The sequence below is a fragment of the Apis mellifera genome, linkage group LG11, assembly GCF_003254395.2.
Source record: "Apis mellifera strain DH4 linkage group LG11, Amel_HAv3.1, whole genome shotgun sequence".
Lineage (NCBI taxonomy): Eukaryota > Metazoa > Arthropoda > Insecta > Hymenoptera > Apidae > Apis > Apis mellifera.
Genome location: NC_037648.1, coordinates 15,472,420 through 15,495,205, shown reverse-complemented (window position 1 = coordinate 15,495,205; position 22,786 = coordinate 15,472,420). Strand labels below are relative to the sequence as shown.

The 22,786-nt window shown below is 22.2% G+C and overlaps 5 protein-coding genes across 14 annotated transcripts; 3 read left to right on the top strand and 2 right to left on the bottom strand.

The window, feature by feature from the left end:
- Positions 1-1,271: 1,271 nt before the first annotated feature.
- Positions 1,272-4,585, bottom strand: LOC102656587 (ras-related protein Ral-a). Of its 3 annotated transcripts, none has more exons than XM_006570291.3 (6): positions 4,421-4,584; positions 3,445-3,563; positions 3,158-3,366; positions 2,902-3,076; positions 2,281-2,397; positions 1,272-1,582 (listed from the first exon to the last, which is right to left on the bottom strand). In XM_006570291.3, exons 2-5 carry the CDS (start codon positions 3,547-3,549, stop codon positions 2,281-2,283), a joined length of 606 nt encoding a protein of 201 aa, XP_006570354.1. In that variant the 5' UTR covers positions 3,550-3,563; positions 4,421-4,584; the 3' UTR covers positions 1,272-1,582. The 3 variants fall into 3 exon arrangements, with proteins under 3 accessions (XP_006570354.1, XP_006570355.1, XP_016770715.1); XM_016915226.2 differs by lacking the exon at positions 1,272-1,582 and adding an exon at positions 2,096-2,200 and having other exon boundaries at positions 4,421-4,585; XM_006570292.3 differs by lacking the exon at positions 2,281-2,397.
- A 395-nt stretch (positions 4,586-4,980) lies between these two features.
- LOC409574 (6-phosphofructo-2-kinase/fructose-2,6-bisphosphatase 1) lies at positions 4,981-10,889 on the top strand. Of its 3 annotated transcripts, none has more exons than XM_026444024.1 (8): positions 4,981-5,521; positions 5,627-5,967; positions 6,885-7,312; positions 7,510-7,881; positions 7,947-8,048; positions 8,164-8,398; positions 8,833-8,960; positions 9,958-10,889. In XM_026444024.1, the coding sequence occupies exons 2-8, from the start codon at positions 5,889-5,891 to the stop codon at positions 10,012-10,014; spliced, it is 1,401 nt and encodes a 466-aa protein (XP_026299809.1). In that variant the 5' UTR covers positions 4,981-5,521; positions 5,627-5,888; the 3' UTR covers positions 10,015-10,889. The 3 variants fall into 3 exon arrangements, with proteins under 3 accessions (XP_026299809.1, XP_026299808.1, XP_026299810.1); XM_026444023.1 differs by having other exon boundaries at positions 4,981-5,525; XM_026444025.1 differs by lacking the exon at positions 9,958-10,889 and adding an exon at positions 9,116-9,635 and having other exon boundaries at positions 4,981-5,525.
- Positions 10,890-11,005: 116 nt separating this feature from the next.
- On the top strand, positions 11,006-12,289 carry LOC412705 (YEATS domain-containing protein 4). Of its 2 annotated transcripts, none has more exons than XM_006570287.3 (4): positions 11,006-11,162; positions 11,410-11,691; positions 11,780-11,960; positions 12,027-12,289. In XM_006570287.3, exons 1-4 carry the CDS (start codon positions 11,139-11,141, stop codon positions 12,197-12,199), a joined length of 660 nt encoding a protein of 219 aa, XP_006570350.1. In that variant the 5' UTR covers positions 11,006-11,138; the 3' UTR covers positions 12,200-12,289. The 2 variants fall into 2 exon arrangements, with proteins under 2 accessions (XP_006570350.1, XP_396159.2); XM_396159.5 differs by having other exon boundaries at positions 11,011-11,173; positions 12,027-12,288.
- A 735-nt stretch (positions 12,290-13,024) lies between these two features.
- On the top strand, positions 13,025-15,821 carry LOC102655263 (solute carrier family 25 member 35). Of its 3 annotated transcripts, XM_026444028.1 has the most exons (6): positions 13,025-13,343; positions 14,231-14,481; positions 14,557-14,612; positions 14,784-15,002; positions 15,086-15,200; positions 15,282-15,821. In XM_026444028.1, the coding sequence occupies exons 1-6, from the start codon at positions 13,309-13,311 to the stop codon at positions 15,476-15,478; spliced, it is 873 nt and encodes a 290-aa protein (XP_026299813.1). In that variant the 5' UTR covers positions 13,025-13,308; the 3' UTR covers positions 15,479-15,821. The 3 variants fall into 3 exon arrangements, with proteins under 3 accessions (XP_026299813.1, XP_026299811.1, XP_026299812.1); XM_026444026.1 differs by having other exon boundaries at positions 13,030-13,343; positions 14,231-14,612; XM_026444027.1 differs by lacking the exon at positions 13,025-13,343 and adding an exon at positions 13,533-13,647 and having other exon boundaries at positions 14,231-14,612.
- Positions 15,822-16,012: 191 nt separating this feature from the next.
- On the bottom strand, positions 16,013-22,383 carry LOC726814 (solute carrier family 2, facilitated glucose transporter member 1). Of its 3 annotated transcripts, XM_016914873.2 has the most exons (10): positions 22,279-22,296; positions 21,662-21,720; positions 20,206-20,338; positions 19,850-19,923; positions 17,916-18,023; positions 17,563-17,836; positions 17,197-17,490; positions 16,550-16,956; positions 16,199-16,470; positions 16,026-16,125 (listed from the first exon to the last, which is right to left on the bottom strand). In XM_016914873.2, the coding sequence occupies exons 3-10, from the start codon at positions 20,213-20,215 to the stop codon at positions 16,026-16,028; spliced, it is 1,539 nt and encodes a 512-aa protein (XP_016770362.2). In that variant the 5' UTR covers positions 20,216-20,338; positions 21,662-21,720; positions 22,279-22,296. The 3 variants fall into 3 exon arrangements, with proteins under 3 accessions (XP_016770360.2, XP_016770362.2, XP_016770361.2); XM_016914871.2 differs by lacking the exon at positions 20,206-20,338 and having other exon boundaries at positions 16,013-16,125; positions 22,279-22,383; XM_016914872.2 differs by lacking the exons at positions 20,206-20,338; positions 22,279-22,296 and adding an exon at positions 21,837-21,928.
- Positions 22,384-22,786: the final 403 nt, after the last annotated feature.

Sequence of the window (22,786 nt, the reverse complement as noted above, 5' to 3'; positions counted from 1 at the left end):
AACATTAATAATGTTTTCAGTCTATTGAAATCTATTAATTTATAGATATTAAATTTTTAACACAATATAATTTCTTTTTCGATAAAAAAAATGTATATTTTTGAATAATAAATTGTATTTTGAAATATATACACTTAATGACTTTCTTAAAAATAAAATATAAAATAAGAAAGTCAATAAGAATGTTATTTAAATATCTAACATAGAATATATATAATTTAAAAATAACATATTTTAAAACAAATTTAAGAAAAAATAATATTGCCTAGATGCAAATTTAAAATTATTTTTAAATATTTTATTCTTATTCAAAAGTATATCTTTTTTTTAAATAAAAATGAAATTTGTCAAAAAATTGTCAAAAAAATTAAAAAATATTTTATAATTTTTGAATTCAAGATGTAAATATAATTATTCTATTTACATCTCTATAACCAGAATACAATGTTACTTTATTAATATAAAAATAATGAACTGTATTGTTTGTACATAGATGCAGACTGTAAATTAAAATTACAGAATACTAATATTAAACAAATTGTGGATTGATTACCATGTCTTCTTTACTTTACAGTGCTATGATTGTTTTAATATAAAATTAATAATTTAAATAATTTAAATCAAAATTGTCAATACTTTTCAAATAAATAATATAGAATATATAAGATAATATAAAGAGTGCTGAAATCATTCAAGGTTTCAAAGAAACATATAAAATACAATGAATATATAATAATTTTTTATTTGCAAATAAAATTAATTACAGTATTTCTATAATATTTGCAACATTTTTTGTTAACTATTATTGAATGATCACGAAATATTGTGCATAGTATAAATGTATAATATGTATATATATATATATATATATATATATATATATATAATATGTGTATATACATGAACATATATATTACATGCACATGTATGTATACATACATATAATCTTTTTCTCTTACGGGTATTTTCTCCGCATTTCTCTTTTCTTTTTCTTTTTTTATATTAATTGAATAACTATATATATTTCAGCACTCCAATCATAATGAAAAATTAAAAAATAATGTATTAATGTATAATATAACTTTGTGCATTTAGTATTTAAAACTTTTACTCTTTCTTAATGATTACAAAAATATGACATAAATTAACGGTTGTATGTATGAATTATAATTATATGCACCAGTGCATTACAAATTAAACAATTAATAATTTGATGAAAAAGAGTACAAGTTTACAATTATTACTATAATAATTATTAAATAATATGTAAATTACGTATTCTTAATGCAATTGTTTTATTTTTAGTGTCAATTCACTGTAAAGTGTCAGAAAACTTTCTTCTGTATGTATATGTATATATGATGCATTTGTATATATATTTGTATATATGTATGTATGTATACAAATACATTTCTCTTACTCAGGTTTTTTCAATTAGAAGTCGAACGTTCCATTATAAGAGCTTGTTTTACATTTGTTAGAGTAAAATACAGCAATTTCTTTTCTTCTTACGTTCACTTCCATCTCCTTGATTTTCTTGCGCTTTACGTGCAGCTATTGCACGCATTAAATCAAAAAATACCTGTAATGGAATACAAAAAAACAATCAATTTTCATTTCATATTTCTATCAATTTATTATCAGAAATTGAAATTATAATAACTTTGCTATATATTATCAATACTAAAACAGAATTTATTTTCTATTTATATTTCTTATTTAAATTTTATTAATGTAATATAAAATATAGTATTATATATTACATATATAATGTAATATAAAATATATTGAATGAGCAAAAATATAATATGATAATATTTATTAGATATAATATTGTAATATTTACATAACTTTAACATTTACTAAAATAATCATGCTTCATAATAAGCTACACATGAAAATGTGTTCATTCCCATTCTTTTCATTTTAATAAATTTTTAATAAATTAATAGAAAAAAATCAGTTTGTGCCTTTATAACTTAATAAAAGGTGATACTGAATTGAATTTGTACATGCATATGCAATATTTCAAGCATAAGCTAGAAACAACATAAAAAGCGAATTGTATGTAAGAAATTTTTTTTTGTACGTGCCTGTGAGAGACACTCTTGCAGAAAGTTGATACTTCTGATATAATTGTTACCTGATGATAATTGCACATATATATTTATTTAAATTTCAGAAAAAAGTGAAAAGAATACTGCAATAATAAAATTTCTAAATCATTGACCAGTTTTTCATTTATAAAAGATTAAAAACAGTGCGAAAAAAGCAGCAAACCTATAGAATTTTGCACTTCTTTTTCTTCCTTGTGGCACGGTCCTTTCCACGACCGTTGCTTGCTGATTTATCTTCAATCTTGCGCGATCTTATTTCACGCATCAAGTCGAAAAATACCTGGAAATGTGCAATTGATGCCATCTCAAAGCTTCAAGGCTTGAAAAATGTGCTTTACAAATATAAATAAATGCAATTTATCTTTATGTATTAATTTTATATTTGTATCAATATTTTTCATTACAAAAGAAATATGTGCAAAAGCTACGAGATGTATATATAGCAAAGAAAATAAAACATACAATAAATGATCAATTAAGCTAATTAAATAAATCTCATGCAATTTTTGTATTCTAAAAACTATTGTAAATTTAAGAAACAATATAAAAATATCTTAATGATGCATGTGCATTTTTTACATACAATTTTTTTACATAAATAATCAAATGAATCATTTGTAACAAATTATATTATTTAATATTATTAAAAAAATTATTAATAATATTAATTTTTTATATAAAAGACATTTATTTTCTTATTTTTACCTACATATATATATATATATGTATATATATATACGTGTATATATAAAAAGAAAGAAATAAAATTTGATTATTAAATTACCTTATCAACATTTTCTTTTGTTTTTGCACTTGTTTCTACATATGGTACACCCCATTGTTCTGCTCTGGCTTGAGCTTCATTTAAACCAACTTTTCTTTTCTCTTGTAAGTCACTTTTATTTCCCACTAGTAAAAATGGAATGTTTTCATCATTTTTTACTCTAAGGATCTGTTCCCTGAATATATAAAATTATATAATTTTGTTTTGAAAATTACATGTATACATATTTATAATAATTTTAAATTTTTTTATTCACCTAAATTCTTGCGTAGCTTGAAAACTATCATCCTCTGTTATAGAAAATACACAAAGAAATCCTTCTCCACTTCGAAAATAATTATCTCGAATTGCTGCATAATCTTCTTGTCCTGCAGTATCTAATATATCTATTTGTACTTCTTCTGCATCTAATACAACTTTCTTTCTATAAGAATCTGCTTTTGTAGGTTCATAATCTTCCACAAACTAATTTATATATAAAAAGAAATCAATAAATTAATAATATAATTTATTATTTATAAGTTTTTTATAAGATTAATATACCTCATCATACATAAATTGTAATGTGAGAGCAGATTTTCCAACACCTCCACTTCCAACCATTATAACCTTATGCATTGCTTGAGTAGTACCTGGTTTTTTGGACATTTTGTTATATTTTTCTGAAATCAATGAATAAATTTTGATATCATAACAAAACAAAAAAATTCATATATATTATACAAATATCATATATCATATATTTATGATATTAAAAAGTTTTTCTATACATAAGCATTATTAGAAGATAATATATTTAAACAAAACAATAAGAAAATATTTCATATTGTCAATATAAGAAATCTAAAAACAATAAGGTAATCAGAAATTGTATATATTTACCTATTTTGTTTATATTGTACTTGTTTATATAGTACAAATTAATTTTATCTATTGATTTATATCATATTTATAGCATCAAAGAAATGTAACACTTTTTATCACAATAAACTTTCATATAAATAATGTATTTATAATAAATTGTTATTTTCTCCTAAATTGCGTATTATGTATAAAGATAAAAAATTGGACAATCAATAAAATGACAAATTAATCATTTTTCTTTAAAACTTAATTAAAAATAATATATATAAATAAATTAATACAACATAAAAATTGCAAAATTTAATTATGATTTTATAATTATTAAAATGTAAATAGAATTCAACTAAAAATATTTTAATATACGGTGACATTTAATCTTTTCATTATGTTTATTTGTATATTCTGACAAATATGAATAAGAAATGTTAACAAAAATACAGAAAAGTATATCAATTTTTGCAAATTGTGATATTATTTATTATATTTAATTAGTAAAGAAAAGCTAAAACGATAAGAAAACACATAAAATATATCAGAATAAAGAATAGTGAAAAAGGCGGTGCCACATGCCCAATTTTAGGAATGCTCATTTCGATTCTAAATCCCTGAAGTTTCATTCGTCACACGTCAATGTAAAGTTTAAAATATTTCTTACCTTAATTGATGACAAACTTGAATTGTTTAAATACTTTCTTAAATGACGTTTATCAAACAATTTTTGCTATTTTTTTTTCTAAGACCACAGTCGTTGTGCTTTACTGGACTGCAATTGATAATACCGATAATTGAGCAGAGTACCGGGCACTCTACCGGCACCTTACCAAACTGTAATACTGGCGCCTAAAGTAAGTAGTTAATCTTTTTTTTTTCTATTATCAAATTTTATAATTTAAAAAAAATTATTAAATATGTCCGTATATCTTATTATCTTTATTTTTTTAAAAAATTAATAATATTATCAAACTAATAATAAACTCATATAATTGTATATTTAATTTTATGCAAATAAAAAATTTTAAAAAAATTTAATGATAAATTATAACTTAAATACATTAATGTCCCTAGAACAATAATTCAATATTTTAAAAAAAGAATTTTTTTAAATAAATCTTGTGTTCTTATAAAAGTTACATTAAATTATATTATATTATAATAGCTTTTCAGAATCATATATTTCTATTTGTTATCTTTTTTTGAATATTTTTTTTATTGATTACGGAAGCAAGCTGCAATCATACATATTTTTCATTTTTATTGAGTATCATATAATATTTATATATTTAATAAAAATTATTAATAATAAATGTGACAAAATATAAAACATTCTTATTTCAATTATTTTATATTTTTCTGCATTAAACCAGAAAGAATTGGTTAGAAAAGAACAAGTGACGTCAAAAGAAGTCGCGTGATCGTTCTCGAGGCTACGGACTGGTCAGAGGTATCTCTTATAACAGTGGTCTTTGTCAAAAATCCAACTAAAACGGACGATATTATCATTTTAACGAAACATTTATAATTGACCATATTTTCTTGAAAAAATATACTTTATTTATAAAACAAAAATTTAATATTCTCTATGAAAATCAAAAAGTATTTGAAATTTATTTTATAAAAGAAAACGGATCCACTTAATGAGAATTACTGGTAAAACGATTTCCCCGCACTACAATCTGTACGTAATAATAATCGCTATAAGATTTAAGGAATATGCGTTGTGCGGCGCGTACTAATATTCGGATTTTTCTAATGAACGGTAGGTGCGTGTTGTTCTCTCTTTCTTCTCTCTTTATTTCACTTCGGTATAAAATAGTTCATAATTTCCTATTGTAGTACTTTTCTTGAATATCTTTTTTTTCAGCTATTCTACAATAATACAAAATTTAGCATATGATGACATGTTATAAATATAAATTATAGAATGAAGCTGCAGTGACAGTGGAATTAACGTAACAAATTTTTATGCGTGTTTAATGAATGACATATATCAAATGTACCTTGATTTGATGAAATTGAGATTCAATTTTTTTTTTTTAATAAATAAACATTAGTGAAATAGTATAAAAGTAGTATATAAAATTATAGTGTAGATTGGAAAAGAAATATCTACATGGTGTCATAGGATGACTGACCCGAAAATCGAAATGCATTACACACCACCAAGTTCGGATACTATTCAAACAAAACCTTTTCCTATTCGTGGTAAGATATTTTAGAAAAAATATAATTTTTCTTATATTTAAAAATTTTATTTAATTTGAATATTTTGAATTCTTATTTTCTGATTTTTTTTAATATAAAATACTATACAATGTATTAAATTTTATCCAAGAAATAACTTAAAAGCTAACTTCAGTTCATTACAAAATGAGTTTATTTATTTAAAAATTTGTCATTATTTTGTTAATATCTTTTCGATTAAAATCTTATAAAATATTCACAAAAATATATATTTTCATTTGTATCATTCACTATATTCCATTATTATTTTGGAAGAACATAACCTGAAAAGATTAGCCGCATGCAATGCATTCACATAAATGTTAATTTTATATTTATATATATTTATATTATAATATAATATATGTGCATACAAAAAATCAAATTAATTGAAATCTATATTCACAATACGAAACAAATTAAAATCAATAATAATCGTAATAAAATAGTATAGTACTTGACATTATAGAAATGGCCTTAAATTTAATCTTCGTAAGTGATAATTCTTACGATTAATTTGTAGAAATAAATTTTCTTGCATTAAATAAAATTGGACCATTAATATTTTGTTACAAAAACAAATTATCGAATAGTCAAAATTTTTCAAAAGTAAATCAGAACTTTTTTTTAGCATTCGAAAATTTTTATTATATAAAATTTATTTTAATAAATTTTTAAGATTTAAATATTCTTAATATAAAATATATTTTTAAAAATACTCATAGCGCAAAATAATATAATAATGAAATATTAATATTATATTAAAAGCAATTATAAAATTTTCATTGATTTTTTAAATAAATTGTCCATTTTTTTGACACAAAATAATTTCAAAATGATTAACAATAATAAAAATAATTATGAAATTTTCTTTTATCTATAATGCTTGATAATTACAGGCGAACGAGCTAATTTTGTAAATAAGCCACATGTGATTGCTATGGTAGGATTACCTGCCCGTGGCAAGACATATATTTCAAAAAAATTATGCAGATATCTTAATTGGATCGGTATAAGTACAAAAGTGTTCAATTTAGGAGAATATAGACGACATGCAACTACCGCTTATCAATGCCATGAATTTTTCCGTCCTGATAATATTAAGGCAATGGCAATACGTACTCAGTGTGCAATGGATGCCCTTAAAGATGTTTGTCAATGGTTGGAAAGTGGAGACGGAGAAGTGGCTGTATTTGATGCTACCAATTCTACTATCGAAAGACGACAACTTATTAGAAATATTGTAGTCGAGAAAATGGGATTTAAACTTTTTTTTGTTGAATCTGTCTGTAATGATCCTGAAATTGTTGAGCAAAATATCATGGAAGTAAGAATTGCTTTTCTAAAATCATTTGAATTCAATAATAATTATTACTAATTTGTCTTAATGTATAGATTTAAATATATTATTTTTAAATACTATTTTTATTTTTATTGAGTTTTTTTATTTATAATATTAATTCTGGACTAATTCTAATAATTTGTGATGAATATTGATCATAAATAAAACTTTTATTCATTTAGGTAAAAGTAAGTAGTCCAGATTATGCAAATATGAATAAAGAAGAAGTATTGGCAGATTTCATGTTACGAATTGAACATTATCAAGAAAAATATCAACCACTGGATGAAACTCAAGAAAGTGACCTTTCTTTTATGAAAATTTATAACACTGGCGAAAAAGTACTAGTGCATAAACATGAAGGTCACATACAAAGTAGAATAGTTTATTATCTTATGAACATCCATATAGTGCCACGTACGATCTATTTAACTAGGCATGGTGAAAGTGTGATGAACCTTGAAAGTAAAATAGGTGGAGATTCAGTGTTAAGCGAAAGAGGCTGGGAATATGCCAAAGCATTGTCTAATTATATTACTAGCCAAGATATTCAGGTATAAGATAAAAAAGAAAAATCTTTTGTTTAAAAAGAAGAAAATAATATTTTTTATGATTATAGGGATTACGAGTATGGACTAGCTGGTTAAAGAGAACTATTCAAACAGCAAGCGACGTGAATGCACCTCAAGAAAGGTGGAAGGCACTAAACGAGATTGATGCAGTAAGTTATAAAGAATAATCATTTTTGTTTTATTTTTTGACATGTCTTCTATCTTTATTTATAATAAAATATTTGCACATAAAACTGTGATGATAATTAAATTATATTTACATAGGGTATTTGTGAAGAAATGACGTATGAAGAAATTGCAGAAAAATATCCAACAGATTTTGCTGCAAGAGATCAAAATAAATTCTCTTATCGTTATCCAAGAGGAGAAAGTTATGAAGATTTAGTCGCACGATTAGAACCGGTAATAATGGAATTAGAACGGCAAGGTAACGTTCTAGTTGTTAGCCACCAAGCGGTTTTACGATGTCTACTTGCTTATTTTCTAGACAAAAATGCAGGTAAATATATCTAAATATATCATTTCATAAACAATAGAAAAACAATAAATAAAATGCATATACGTGATATATTTATATTATATTAAATTAAGATATATGTATTTGTATACTTGAATAACAAATATTGAAATTGTTTTGTAATTTTTGATTTTCTATGAATTGAAATAAATTAGAAAAATGTAAAAATTACGAAATATTTAAGAATGAGACATTTTTATATAATTTTCGTTTACATAATTTTATTAATATAAATTGCAAAGAGTATAAAAGTAATTTGTTCTTATGTTTCATTTGCAATCTGTTCGAAATTTCAAATCATTGTTTAACAATTCAATAATGATTTTGTTTATTTTACTTTATGATTCAAAAACTTTTTTTCATTTTCTAAAGTTTTCTTGTTCTGAAGAAAATTACTATATTCTTTTTCATTCTAGATGAATTACCATATTTACAAGTTCCATTACATACTATTATTAAATTAACACCTGTTGCTTATGGTTGTAAAGTGGAACATATTCGATTACCAATTGATGCAGTGGATACACATCGACCAAAACCAAAGGTAGACATAATTAGAATTGAATATTAATAATTGCTTTCTCATTTGTAAATATATCCTTTTATTAAGCAAAAATAGAAAAAATTGAGATATTCTTATTTTGCTTGCTGCTCTTAAAATAAAACCTCAATTCCTTTTTTATGTTTTAATGTTCTCAGAATGCCTGACTATTAGTGGATTGGGACTTCTCTCGTATCTAATCTTAATTTAATATATCCTAAAAGTTATTTAATTTCAAGCTTTATAAATTAAAAATTATATCGCATGCATTTTTTTTATTAGATTAGCATGAAGATTTAGATTAGATTAGAATTGAGACGTCGTACCACGCTCGTAATTATTACTATTAGAGATGTACAAATATTTGAATCACAAATATTAAAATATTTTAAATTATCGGAATTGCGATTCGATATAAATAATGATATGAGTATAATTTACTCAAGCATATTTAATTTATTATATTACAATAGTAATATGTAGAAATAGTTTTGTGTAAATGTATATAATGCAATGATAAATATTAATTTATGATGATTAGTTATATATATTATTAATGTTAAGTTTATTAAAATAGACTGTATAGATTTATAATTAAAACATATCGTCACCATAAAACATACACAAGAATTTATTACAATTTATTTAATAAAGTTGTATACTTACAGTTTATATATATTTATTTGAATGAATTCATTGTAATTTGTAAATATCGTGAAGATAAAAAAATTTTTTTTATATTTATAATCTAAACATACACAATATATATATATATATATATATATATATATATATATATATATATATATTTTAGCGATATGTATATATTTTTTAGCGGTACGACGTGATTATAAAACTTATATATAAATGCTTAATAATCTGTATGCGAATTAGATTTTTCTTATTTCTGTTATATAAACGTAGAGGAATGTAGTAGAATATTGTTTACATATGGACCATTGTGCAAATTTTATAACGGTCCTTATGAAACTCTTTTCAGATCCCAGGATATCTTGAAGAACGATTCCGAAGAAAAGAAAAATTGCTTCGCACGTGATAACAACAACATTGTAGCATGAAAGAGCTAATTTTAATCGTCGTTACAAGATGCTGAAGACAGCATTCTTTCGGCAGCTGGCTGCCTTTGCACGATGCAACGAGCATCCAATTTAGCTTTCTACAATTCTTTAAAAAGTTTTAGACGAAGTATATCTAACAGCAAACGATGTTGTTTCTATACGAGTTATTTGATTAAAGGTTTCTTTTTTTGTTCAATTTTTTAACAGTATAATGCTCCAGTATATTAAATTTTGATTTTTAGATTTTCAAAAATATGTTTGAAAAGATAGGTATTTTATTAAATAAAATCATTAAAAGAACTTTGTAAAAATTAAAATGAATATATAACCACTTATGTAAATTAGTTTCAATTCAGAGTTTTATTATTATACAAAATTTCAAAAAATCTTGAGAATTATATTTAAAATTATTTGTTTCTAGTGTTTGATTTACTATTTTGTGTTGTTTATTAATCATTAATAAAAAAAGAAAGTCGATTCCCATATATATAATTTCTAAAGAATATAGTGATTATACATATAGTGATGTTTATGTATTTTATGAAAATATTTTATTGTTATCATGTTTCGGCGATTATCGATTTATCGAGCTACATATAATATGATCAAAAATAGTTGAATCATTAAATATATTATATAGAAACTATTGTGAAAATTATATTATATTTCAAAAAAGTTAATCGCCGTACGTGATAATCTAATTGCTGATACGAGGATAGATTCCAAAATAATTTTGTCGAGATTCTGCTGTGTGAAAGATTGAAAACTTTTTGAAGTATAATTTATTTTAAGAAAAGTGTACATATTTTTTTAATGCCCTTCATGACAAGAAAATACATGTATTTGAAATCAATAATTTGTTTTTTAATTTTAATATCTGTATTTAAAATAAATATAAATTTTCGAATATTATTCTTTTTTATGATATATATCTTTAGTAAACATATCTTTAGTATTATTGATGCTACACCAGAGAGCGCTAGTAGTGAATAGATAACACTGTTGTCATTGTTATTGTTGATACTCTATTCTTCTATTTTTTACTCTACTTTTAAACTATGATGAAGAACACAATAATTAATGACAATGATGGCAACAACTAATGAATTTGGTCCTGATTCTGGTGGTAGAGTTAAAGTAAATTTGTATTAAAAATAATTTATGAAAAATTTATCGCTTTTTATATTTCTAACCTGTGCTCATATAAATAAAATAATAAATAAATTTTAAATATAATAATAATAATAATAGTTATTCAATTTTTTACATTTATAAATTTTTTTATTTTATTATTTTATATATTTTTTTTACAATTATAAAATTGAAAAAAGTAAATGATGATTATTATTAAATTTTATTGAATATATTTTTAGGGAGTTACAATAGTAAAACCAATTGTATATGGTAATGTAGCTCGATATTTTGGTAAAAAAAGAGAAGAAGATGGACATACTCATCAATGGACTGTATATGTTAAACCATATCTTAATGAAGACATGTCCACATATGTTAAAAAAGTACACTTTAAATTACATGAAAGTTATAACAATCCCAATCGTATTATGACTAAACCACCTTATGAACTCACTGAAACTGGTTGGGGAGAATTTGAAATAGTTATTAAAATATATTTTCATGATCCTAATGAACGTCCTGTAAGCATATTTAAAATATATGAATTATAACATCATATAAGAATTATTATATCATATAATATAAATTTCAAATTTTTTATGCTTTGAGGTAACCATATATCACATATTAAAACTCTTTCAAACAACACCTGAAATACAATTGGGAAAAAAAAGTTTAGTATCTGAATTTTATGAAGAAATAGTTTTTCAAGATCCAACAGCTTTAATGCAACATTTATTGAATTCTAATAGACCTATAACTCTTGGTGCTTGGCGTCATAATACAGATTGTAAGTACTAATTAATTGAGTTAATAATATTTTATATATGAAAATTATTTTTATTTTATTATGTAGTTGAAGCTAAAAAGGAATCTACAATGAAAGCAATAATAGAAGCAAGAAATAAAATAAGATTGGAAGTCATAGATCTTAAGGAAAAATTGACATTAGCAAAGGAAACAATTGCTAAATTCAAAGAAGAAATTGCTAAGATTTCTAAAGCTGGTGGAAGTTTGTCTGTTGCATAATTTAAACATTAAAAAAGTTTTCTAAATGTATTATAGTATAAAGATAATAAAAAAAGCACAATAGTTTTTATAATTAATATATAATATAGATTTAATATGAAATGATTACATAAATAGATTAAAAAATATATACATATATAATAAAAGTAAAAAATAATATATATAATATTTTATATAATATTTTTTAAATATATATGTTTTAATTATACAATAGTATTTACTAATAAATTTTCTGTAAATACGTAGGATTAAAAAACAAAGCATAAATTTGATATCATATATATGTGTCTGCATATAATTACGATTTCATTTTGTTTTCTGAAAGTGCTTAGAAAAATGCTTATAATTTATATTTATAATAATTCAATTAATATAAAAAAAAATTTTTTTTACATTTTCTATCTTATAATTAAAAAAAACTATATTTTTAAAAAATGACATTTTGAAGTATAATCTATAAGTTTGTTAATAAAATTTAAAATTAAAAAATATCAATAAAAAAATATTAAAAGTTTAATGTATTATTATGTTGTTTTATTAAATTTATAAAATATATTTTCAAAAATATTTGTTATATATAATTATTATATTTTATATTTATTAAATAAATATTATATTTAATATTATAATAAGTATTATAAATAACTTTTAAATAACTTTTATGAAATTCTAATTAAAATAATAATTCTAAATGAAAACGATATTACATATTTGTACATATATTATATATATATATTACAAAAATTATTAAATGTTATAACTTATTGAATTTTTAAAATAAATGTATTAATGTTATTTTACGATTATATAAATATAATTTCTTTTATTGATATTATACTCTTACACAATAATATAAAAATTATTATTTAGATTTTTTAATGACTCGTGACTACTTTTAAATTGACCTTGAAATATTATGTACTTTGAAATTATCTCATGCAATAGTTATCTCATAAAGAACAATGTAATTCTATAGTTTTAGGAGTCAGTTCAATGAAGAACTTAAAAAGAGCAACAGTACCGATATTTCTTGAATCATTTACGTGCTTTCACTTAGATTCGTATTTAATAATCGCATATACAGGAACATTTTATTATTGATATGTGAAATGACTGCAGCGCCGAACTCAAACACTTCTAAATCGTAAGCTGTTACTACTTGATTATGAGTTTCTAGCAGATCATAGTTTCAGTTCGTGCTAATTCTGATATTATTTTTATATATACATACATATATGTACTTATAGCAATAGTTATGCAATAAACTTTGTATTTAAAACCGGCCGGTCAAATACGAGTATATTATTAAATATTTAATCTCGAAAATTGTATGAGTTTCAATATTAAATATACTAACTTATTTAATTCTATGTTCTTTAATATCTTAAAATTTATATTTGATCATGATTATTTTACATATATACTGTAGTTATGAATTCGTTTAACTGGTCAGTGATGAGTTAATTATTTGATTGATTTAATCAATTTTTTATTTCGTGTTTTATTGTTTGTTTAATACAATAAATGTAATGTAATTTTTAATTTTGTAACTAAAATTTTTTTGTTAGTTATATTAATCATTATTGCTTTAAGAACTTATATTTAAAATTACATGACTTTATTTAATATTATTATAATTTATATTAACTAATTAAATAAAATAAAAAACAAAGCTTAAAATTTAGTGAGTAATTTTTTATTCAATATGTATTTATTAGTTTAATATTACTAATCTTCGTATCTATGCTTCATGTGTATTGTAATATATTAAATATATTAATATATAAAAATAAGTTATAATAAAATTTATAAATAATTAATATTACATTTTTTTTATAATTAAATATTCTTTTAAATAAATTCTAAAAGTTAAATAGCTTTATACTATTTTTAAAATAAAATACCATTATTTTTTTCGCGCGCATTTTAAATTGCTTATATGTTACGATTTTTTGAAAAAATTATTTTTATAAAAAAATATATTTATGATAAAATAATTTTAAGATAATTATTAATTCTAGATTTTATTAGTCCAGGTATTGAATTTGTAATTGGAGGATTAGCTGCAGTGGGAGCTGGATTTTTTACGAATCCAATTGATGTAATAAAAGTACGATTACAATTACAAGGAGAGCTTGAAGCACGTCGTACATACAAAAAAATATATAAGAATACTCTACATGCAGGTTATTTAATTGCAAAACATGAAGGTATATGTGCTTTACAAGCAGGCATTATACCGGCTCTATATTTTCAAGTGGTACTCAATGGAATACGGTTAGGTATATACAATACAGCAAAAAGATACGAGCTAATTAGTAATGATTCAGGAAATACTGATATTATAAAAACTGCAGTAGTAACTGGTACAGCTGGATGTATTGGAGCTGTTCTTGGCAGTCCTTTTTATATGGTAAATCTTATTTATTATTTGTATTTTTGTAAATTATTCTAGAATAATATAAATAATTTATATTAAAATTAATATATTAATATATCAAAATAATTAAAATTTAATAAAATTATCAAAATTTATCTTATCAACTAAAAATGAATAATATGATCATTTTTTTTATTGTCATAGATAAAAACGCAATTACAAGCACAATCAGCACAATCTATAGCTGTTGGTTATCAACATAATTATTTGGGCACTTGGTATGCATTCAAATCTCTATGGAAAGAAGGTGGAATAGTTGCTTTGTATCGTGGCTGGTATGCTGGTATACCACGTATTTTTATAGGATCTGCGACACAATTAACCACTTTTGATTTAGCTGCAGATTGGTTGCGCTCATCACAAGTGAATATTTAAATTATTATTATATAAATTACTATTATATAAATGCAGCCTAAATCAAAATGTATCTCATTTTTTTTTTTAAGATATTTACAAATCAACCAATACTGTTAACTTTTTTTGCTTCTGTAATTGGTGGAAGTTGTGTAGCATTCACTATACAACCATTTGATGTTTTAGCAACAAGATTGTACAATCAACGTAAGTAATTTATTTAATTACATTTTGAGACTAATTTTTAATGATAAATTTATCATAAATTTACAATAAAAAATGATGTAGGAATGAATATAGAAGGAAAAGGTACATTGTATAATGGACTTTTGGATGCATTTGTTAAAATAGTACGAACAGAAGGACTGATTGGCTTGTATAAAGGAATTTTTCCTACATGGATGAGAATAGCACCACATACTGTATTATGTTTAGTATTTTATGAAAAATTAGATCAATTATATTATAATATATTTCAAAATTAGCACATAATTAAATTTTTAAAATATGTAGGAAGAAAAAATTTTATAATTTTTAAACTGTTGTATAAAGTACAATATAATATGAAAAAATAAATTAATTTCTTACATAGGCAGTGATAGATGAGTTTCACATTTTAGTGATACTTATGTATATATTTAAAAACATTAGCTTATTTTGTTTGGATATTTTATAACAATATCCTAATGTCAATTAAATGTATATTTTCTTAATAATTAATTCTTTCATTAATCTAAAAAATATTTTGATAATCTTATCAAAATATTATTTCTGTAATTATTTAAACCTGATAAAAAATAGAATAAAATCAACATTGTATATTACATATGTACTTAATAAATCAATTTTGTAATTTATAAATAACAATAGATAAAATTATAGTAAATTTCCTATTTAAATAATAAAAATATTCATATACTTAAATAACTTACTTATTTATATAAAACTTGTAATAAAAAATTGTAAATTTATCTATTTATTAAAAAAGATGTTAAAATAAGAAATTTATGTAATACCGATTTTTTTTTAAATTTAAGTCCCACGTATAGAATTTGGTCTGGAATTAAATCCTTGACTTATTGATGCTGCCACGTCCATTGTATTCCTTCCTCTAGTCTCAGGTAAGTATATTCTAAATACATTAATATTGTATTAAACAATATATTATAGATGATTATATTATAAATCAATATTTTACTATATACCTGATAATGTATCCTAAGAATAAAAGAAATCCGACAAAGATTAAAAAAGTATATGCTCCTATAATATTTTCTATTGTTGGAAACATCATGCCTACTATAAAATTTCCACCCCAATTGAAAACGCTACCAAGCGCCATAGCTACTGGTCTGGGACCAACATCGAATAATTCAGATCCAATAAAATATGGTATTGGACCAAGACCAATTCCATAAAATATTACGTAAGCCACGACGGCTATGATACATATTAATGGCATATAAGTTGATACATGCTATATAAAAATATAAAATTATTTATTAAACATTCAATTGTTTCTATAAATTATTTTTATCTAAAGCAATTTTACTCACAATTAATAATGTAGAAATACATAAAAGTATCAAACATCCAAAACACAAATAAATACTGCTAAGTAAAACACCTCTCCTATTTAAAGATGACATCACTGGTACTGAAGCAAGAGCCATAGCAATATTAGCTATACCAGTTCCAAGAGTAGCATATTGTGATCCGGTAATGCCAAGTCCAGCATCGTGAAATATTGAGTTAGAATAATAAAATACAACGTTTATACCACTCATTTGTTGACCAAATTGTATTATACAAACTAAAAATATAGGAAGTTTTAAATTTGGATCTTTCAAAATACGTTTGATTGTCCAAGGTTCAGCTGTTGTTTTTGTTTCTATTTCTTGTTGTAAATCAGAAATTTCTATTTGTAACAACATTATATCCATTTTGCGTATCCTACTAAGTTCTGAAATATTAAAACGATTTTATGATATTGTTGTAAATATATATCACATAGAAGTGAAATTTATCAACTTTATCACTAAATAATCTTTTAATTGTGAATAGAAAAAAATCGAAAAAATTGATTCTAAATTTTGTGAATAGAATAAATTATTTTTCAAAAAGTGGAGTCCATTTCTCATTAATTTAACTTCTAAATAGTTTGTACATAAATTATTATACATTATTTTCAGTAATTACAAACCATCTAAAGCTTTTTGCTTTTGTTCCTTGATTATATATAAATATTTAGGACTTTCTGGTAGAATAATGCTTGTAAGAACAAGGGCATATATACATAATGGAACAAATGCACCTAGCATATAATGCCAAGAGTTTTCAGTTCCTAAAACTGTATTAAGTCCCGCAATTTGACCTAAAAATACTCCACATGAGATTCCTAATTGACAAATAACTCCAACTGCACCTCTTAGTCTAAGTGGTGCAATTTCTGTCATATACATTGGAACTAAACATGTGGCAAAACCTCCAGAAAGACCTAGAGACATATATAATTTTTTAATAATAAATTTTATAAAAATCACTCCAAATTTTTTAAAACAAAACTTACCTACAATTAATCGGCCTGCTAAAAGAAGTTCAATTGAATTTAATTTCTGTACTAAAAAGAACATTGTAGCTCCTATAATGCCAAATATATGGCCAACACATAATGCTCCTTTCCTTCCATATTTATTTGCTACCCAGCTAGATAAAAATGAACCAGTTGCTCCACCAATAAGAAAAATTGACACAACAGCAGACCAAACTATTTTTAAACCATTTTCAGATACATTTATACTATATCTCTCTTTAATACTTTCATTACAAAATCTTTCCACTAGCTATAATTATCGTAAATAAAGTAAAAATATTAAAAATATTTTTTATGAGTATTTATAAAGTATAAATGCAGATACTAACATAGGCTGCATTATTTAGTACTCCTATGTTAAATCCTGTTGGTACAGCTGATCCTAAACAACAGGTAACACCTGCTAAAGCTAATGTAATGGTCCATCCTCCTGGTACCTAAAAAAATATAAAAAAAAAATATATTTTTATTCTAAGATTTGATTATAAAATAAATATATTCAAATAATTATTACATATTCATAAATATTTAATTTGCAACATGAAGCTCGTTTTTTATTGCAAAAAAAATTAAACAATAAAAGCAATTCCTGCGTGCTCAGTTTATGAAAATAAAAGATTAAAGCATATAAAATAATGTGATTATTTTAAAATTATATTAAGAAAAATGAAAAGAGGTGGATTGGTGACAATTTAATATCCACTAGTAATTTTAGTTTTACCTATAACCGTACCACATTAAATTATTTTAATTTACAAAGTAAAATGCAAAGAGTTAATGAAAATTAAATGAAGTTATAAAAAAAAATATTATATAACATACATAAAGCATATATGATTTATGAAAATAAAAATCTACGATGTGCTAATAATATATATTAAAATATTTTGACATATAATATAGGATATGCGATGGTACAGTACAATAAATTATATAATATAATTTATGTAATTATTATTGCAAATAATATGATAATGTATATTGGCAAGTTTATATTTTTCTAGGTGAGTTTTTCACCTATCCCTCTCTTAAAAAAAAAAAGGAAAAAACAATTATTATGTGTGTAAAACCAGAAAACCATACCACTGAAACAATTAAGCATCATAAGCAATAATGTGTGGCATCTTGGGAGACCAATCAGTGATATAATGGAAAAGCCTGGATGGAATGATGGAATAAAACTCAATAAAATCACACATCACTGGCAAACCTGGAAACTATTTAGATAATCAAACATGCATTACTAGAACTTTTTACAAAGTAGAGATAAATCCTCAGTTTTTTAGTTACTCAAATGTACGTGGAAAAGTATTACTTGTAAAAGATTTTTTAAAAATATATATAATTAAATATAATTAATATAATTAAATATCAAGTGGATTTAAATTATTAAAGTCCAGTTATTTAAACTGTCAAAGTTTCATGTAACAATGTTATTATTGCTTATGAATTTTATTATATAATATATTTTTGAGAAATCTTCCTTATCTCATTAGTTTTTATATAATAACTGTTATTGAATTAACTATTGAACTTGAACACCAGTGGAATGCTTATCAAATTTCTTCACATAAAACAATAATATCAAGAAAAAAAATTGATTGATTAAATTGAAGTAAGATACATAATAGTGGAAAATAACTTGATCTCTAATTAAAAGTAAATTTCATTTATTTCACTTAATTTCATTATGATAAAACTTTTATTGATAAAATAATGATAAGTAATAGAATTATAAATTAATTCCAACATGTATAATTAATACAGATAATTATATACATATTTTTATTTTTTATATGAATATTTTCATATTTTTGTTTGAATTTTAAATTTTTAGAATTTTAATTTTAAATTGAATAAAAAAACTTAATAATTAAAAGATAAGATATGATGATACTATATTATATAAAAAACAAATATTTTTATTGTATTATAAAATATTCAATACATTTAAAACCTTTTACATGAGAACTTGTGACAATTTTTTTCTGAATAAAAAATCAATAATTCAATCATCAAAATGAAAAATCAAAATTTATAAAATATATTCTGTAATGAAAGAATTTTATTATCTTTAAGTTATTTATAAATTATTGTATTATTTTATTATATAAAATATAAAATATTTAATGTTACAGAATTGTTAAATGGAGATTACAATTTTAAAATTCCAAAATAAAATTCACCGATGTTTCTAATTGACATAAAATTGTTAAACAATTTTTGGTTTTGATTTGAACTTTATTGAATAAATTATACTTACTAATCTTTCATCGCGATTATCTGGATTAGATTGATGTGATTGTTCGACATCCGTGAGTACAGCGGCATGACTATCTATAATTATAATTAATAATTACATTTAAAAAGTTATTTTTAATCTTAAATTTCAAAAAGTTATCTTTTTATTATGAACATACTGTATCAATTTACAAAGAAGATACATATATTCAATCTTTTCTAGTAAAATTAGTAAAACAAATATAAGTCAATATCTTATAAAATAAATATTATAATAAAAGCAAATTAACAAAAAAATATTTTATAAACAAAGATGAGAAAATTAAACATTATTAAAACATTTAAAACAATTATTAAGAAGGTTTTAAAGAATATTACCTAATGCCATGCTTTGTATGGCACGTGTCACTGACACGACGTCAGAACGGTAAATAACACTAAGAATGAATTGCTATTGGCAACATGAATCGTTGTCTACATGTAGTATAGTTTTTTTTATGTTATTGCACGACTGAAAAAATTTATTATTCTTTTAATGTAATTGTAGAGAATATTTAGATTTTTCAGAACTAATATAACAATTGAATATCGTTTTAAAAAAATATACTATTCAAAATAAATATATTTAATATAGTAAGTAAATATGGATTTAATTGTAATTAAATAATATTAATTTTTTTTACTTTGTTTAACAATATATACATATTTATGAAATGCAAGACTGTAATTTGCAAATTAAATCGTTGATTTGAAATTATTATAAATAAATATTATAAACAATTAATATGATAAGAAATTCTTGTTATATTCGTTCAAGATAATTAGTATATATTCGATTTTTCGTAAAAGCTAATCAATTCACATGTATGTATGTATATCATTATAATTATTTTAAAAAATTCTTTAGTTAATAAACTTTAAAATTATAATACTTTAAATTCATTAATAATTAAAAAAAATCGAATTTGTTTTTTAATTACTTTGATTAATTTTATTAATTATTTGATTAATTTTATCGATATAAGTTATAAAAATTTAGAATCATTTTTGGATGAATGTTGAATATTTTTTTAATATTTCTTATGAATATTTTCCGAATGTATATTCTTTTCATTTAAAATAAATTTGAATTAAAAATATATAATGAAATCTAAAAAAATCGTGTTTCATATTTTTAGTCATATACATATATATTCAATTAAATAAGAAGTGATATCTAAAAGAGAAAACTTTCTGTGCGAAAATATTACTTATCTCATTGCATCATAGGAAGCAGAGCGATAAATGTAAATATTGAATTGTATGTTAGTTGACGATAATCAAGCATGTGCATACATTATCTCGAATGAAAAGTTTCAATGCCAATGGATATATGTATTATGAAAACGTGAATATATGTAAGAACTTTAAATACTATATATAAATATATCTATTTAATATGATTCATATTTTTCAAATATTAATAATTTTAAATAATTTATTTTAATAATCTAGAATATTTTATTATCTTGTCGAATTACAATGTTTAAATAACTTATTAATTTTGATAGAATGACAAAGATAAATTAATTATTATATATAAAAAACTATGCGATATTGAAATAAATACATTACTAATATTTTCATAGTCACTTGAATATTAATTATTTGACCTATCAATTTCGAACAATAAAATCTAAAAAAAATTATATATAATTTGAAGGTGCAAATCATAAAAATAAATAATTTAAAATCAGAATATGATTTCAATAAATATTTTATAATTTTAATATTTATATTTATATTAAATCCTTAATGATTAATCAATATAAATAATATATCAGTTTTTACATACCTTTATAGTCGAGTATGTCGCTGACGTAAACTTCCGAATTACAAGTCATATATGCTGACCTATGTAAAAAGAAAAAATATTTGAAATAAGATAACAGCACTTATTTGTAATAATAATAATTTAAACAATGAATAATAGACTGTTTGTAATCGAATATCATTACTACATTGATTACTTTCTATACTTGGTTACTAGTCTAAGTGTATTTAATTTCTCGACGTTTTCTGTTGAATTTTTTATAACGTGGCTGTCTTGATAATGCTAATCAATTATCGAATTTTATCGTTCGATTTTGTAGATCTCGATCTGAATTTCGATAATCGATAATTGTAAATTTAATATATTTAAATTCAATATTAAAATTTTTTGTTTAATTGCGTAAAAAATAATTAAGTTTCATAATTTATATATAAATGTCTTTGTTTTTTTTTCAATGTCATGTCACTTTTCTCATAAATTCATATTCTTATAATTTCATGTTAATTAATAATAATAATATCATGAAATTTTTTAAATTTTTCTTAATAAAATATCATATAATTTTGTATAAAATACACGATGTAGTTCAAACAAAGATTAAATGACTTATAGATTTTTTTTTTTTTATAATTTCTTACTATAAATCCAAGTTCAATATGCACAACTACGTGGTTACACTGCTCACGTGCTCACAGGAGACTAGTTTAGACAAACATAAATGATTTGAGAAATCGGAATCCCCACCTTCTTTTTACCCTCTCCTAACGTACTATCTAACATTACGCATTTCTTATTTACTCGTATAATTAATTCCAATCAATCTCAAGAGAAATTTATATTAAAAACATACATCTTATCTGACAATATTTCGATCATTCCTGAAAATTTCGCACTAACATAATTTAACTAAAAATTAATATAAAAAATGGCATTTTTATCGAAATCAAAAATTTAAATCGATAAATTTGTAGATATGTACATTAAACAAATTTTACAAGTTAAATATTACAATTTGTAAAAATTTTTATTAGAGTTAATACTATCATTTATTCATATTATTTCTTTGGGATAAATGATTCATTCGCATAATGATAAATTTATTCTATTTATGACATGATGTATTTAAAGTCATACATAAGATACAGA

Coding starts and splice junctions, on each gene's coding strand:
- LOC412705 (XM_396159.5), top strand. CDS start 11,117: ATGACAATGATGGCAACAACTAATGAATTTGGTCCTGATTCTGGTGGT. Junction 11,692..11,779: donor ATGATCCTAATGAACGTCCT/GTAAGCATATTT, acceptor TTATGCTTTGAG/GTAACCATATATCACATATT. Junction 11,961..12,026: donor TTGGCGTCATAATACAGATT/GTAAGTACTAAT, acceptor TTTATTATGTAG/TTGAAGCTAAAAAGGAATCT.
- LOC102655263 (XM_026444026.1), top strand. CDS start 13,309: ATGACTGCAGCGCCGAACTCAAACACTTCTAAATC. Junction 14,613..14,783: donor TTGGCAGTCCTTTTTATATG/GTAAATCTTATT, acceptor TTATTGTCATAG/ATAAAAACGCAATTACAAGC. Junction 15,201..15,281: donor AACAAGATTGTACAATCAAC/GTAAGTAATTTA, acceptor AAAATGATGTAG/GAATGAATATAGAAGGAAAA.
- LOC409574 (XM_026444024.1), top strand. CDS start 5,889: ATGACTGACCCGAAAATCGAAATGCATTACACACCACCAAGTTCGGAT. Junction 7,882..7,946: donor TTACTAGCCAAGATATTCAG/GTATAAGATAAA, acceptor TTATGATTATAG/GGATTACGAGTATGGACTAG. Junction 8,961..9,957: donor CACATCGACCAAAACCAAAG/GTAGACATAATT, acceptor AACTCTTTTCAG/ATCCCAGGATATCTTGAAGA.
- LOC726814 (XM_016914871.2), bottom strand. CDS start 21,710: ATGACTTGTAATTCGGAAGTTTACGTCAGCGACATACTCGACTATAAA. Junction 17,837..17,915: donor TACTAAATAATGCAGCCTAT/GTTAGTATCTGC, acceptor CGATAATTATAG/CTAGTGGAAAGATTTTGTAA. Junction 16,126..16,198: donor TTCTTAGGATACATTATCAG/GTATATAGTAAA, acceptor TAATGTATTTAG/AATATACTTACCTGAGACTA.
- LOC102656587 (XM_016915226.2), bottom strand. CDS start 3,549: ATGTCCAAAAAACCAGGTACTACTCAAGCAATGCATAAGGTTATAATG. Junction 3,367..3,444: donor TACAATTTATGTATGATGAG/GTATATTAATCT, acceptor TATATAAATTAG/TTTGTGGAAGATTATGAACC. Junction 2,398..2,901: donor CAAAAGAAAATGTTGATAAG/GTAATTTAATAA, acceptor GCACATTTCCAG/GTATTTTTCGACTTGATGCG.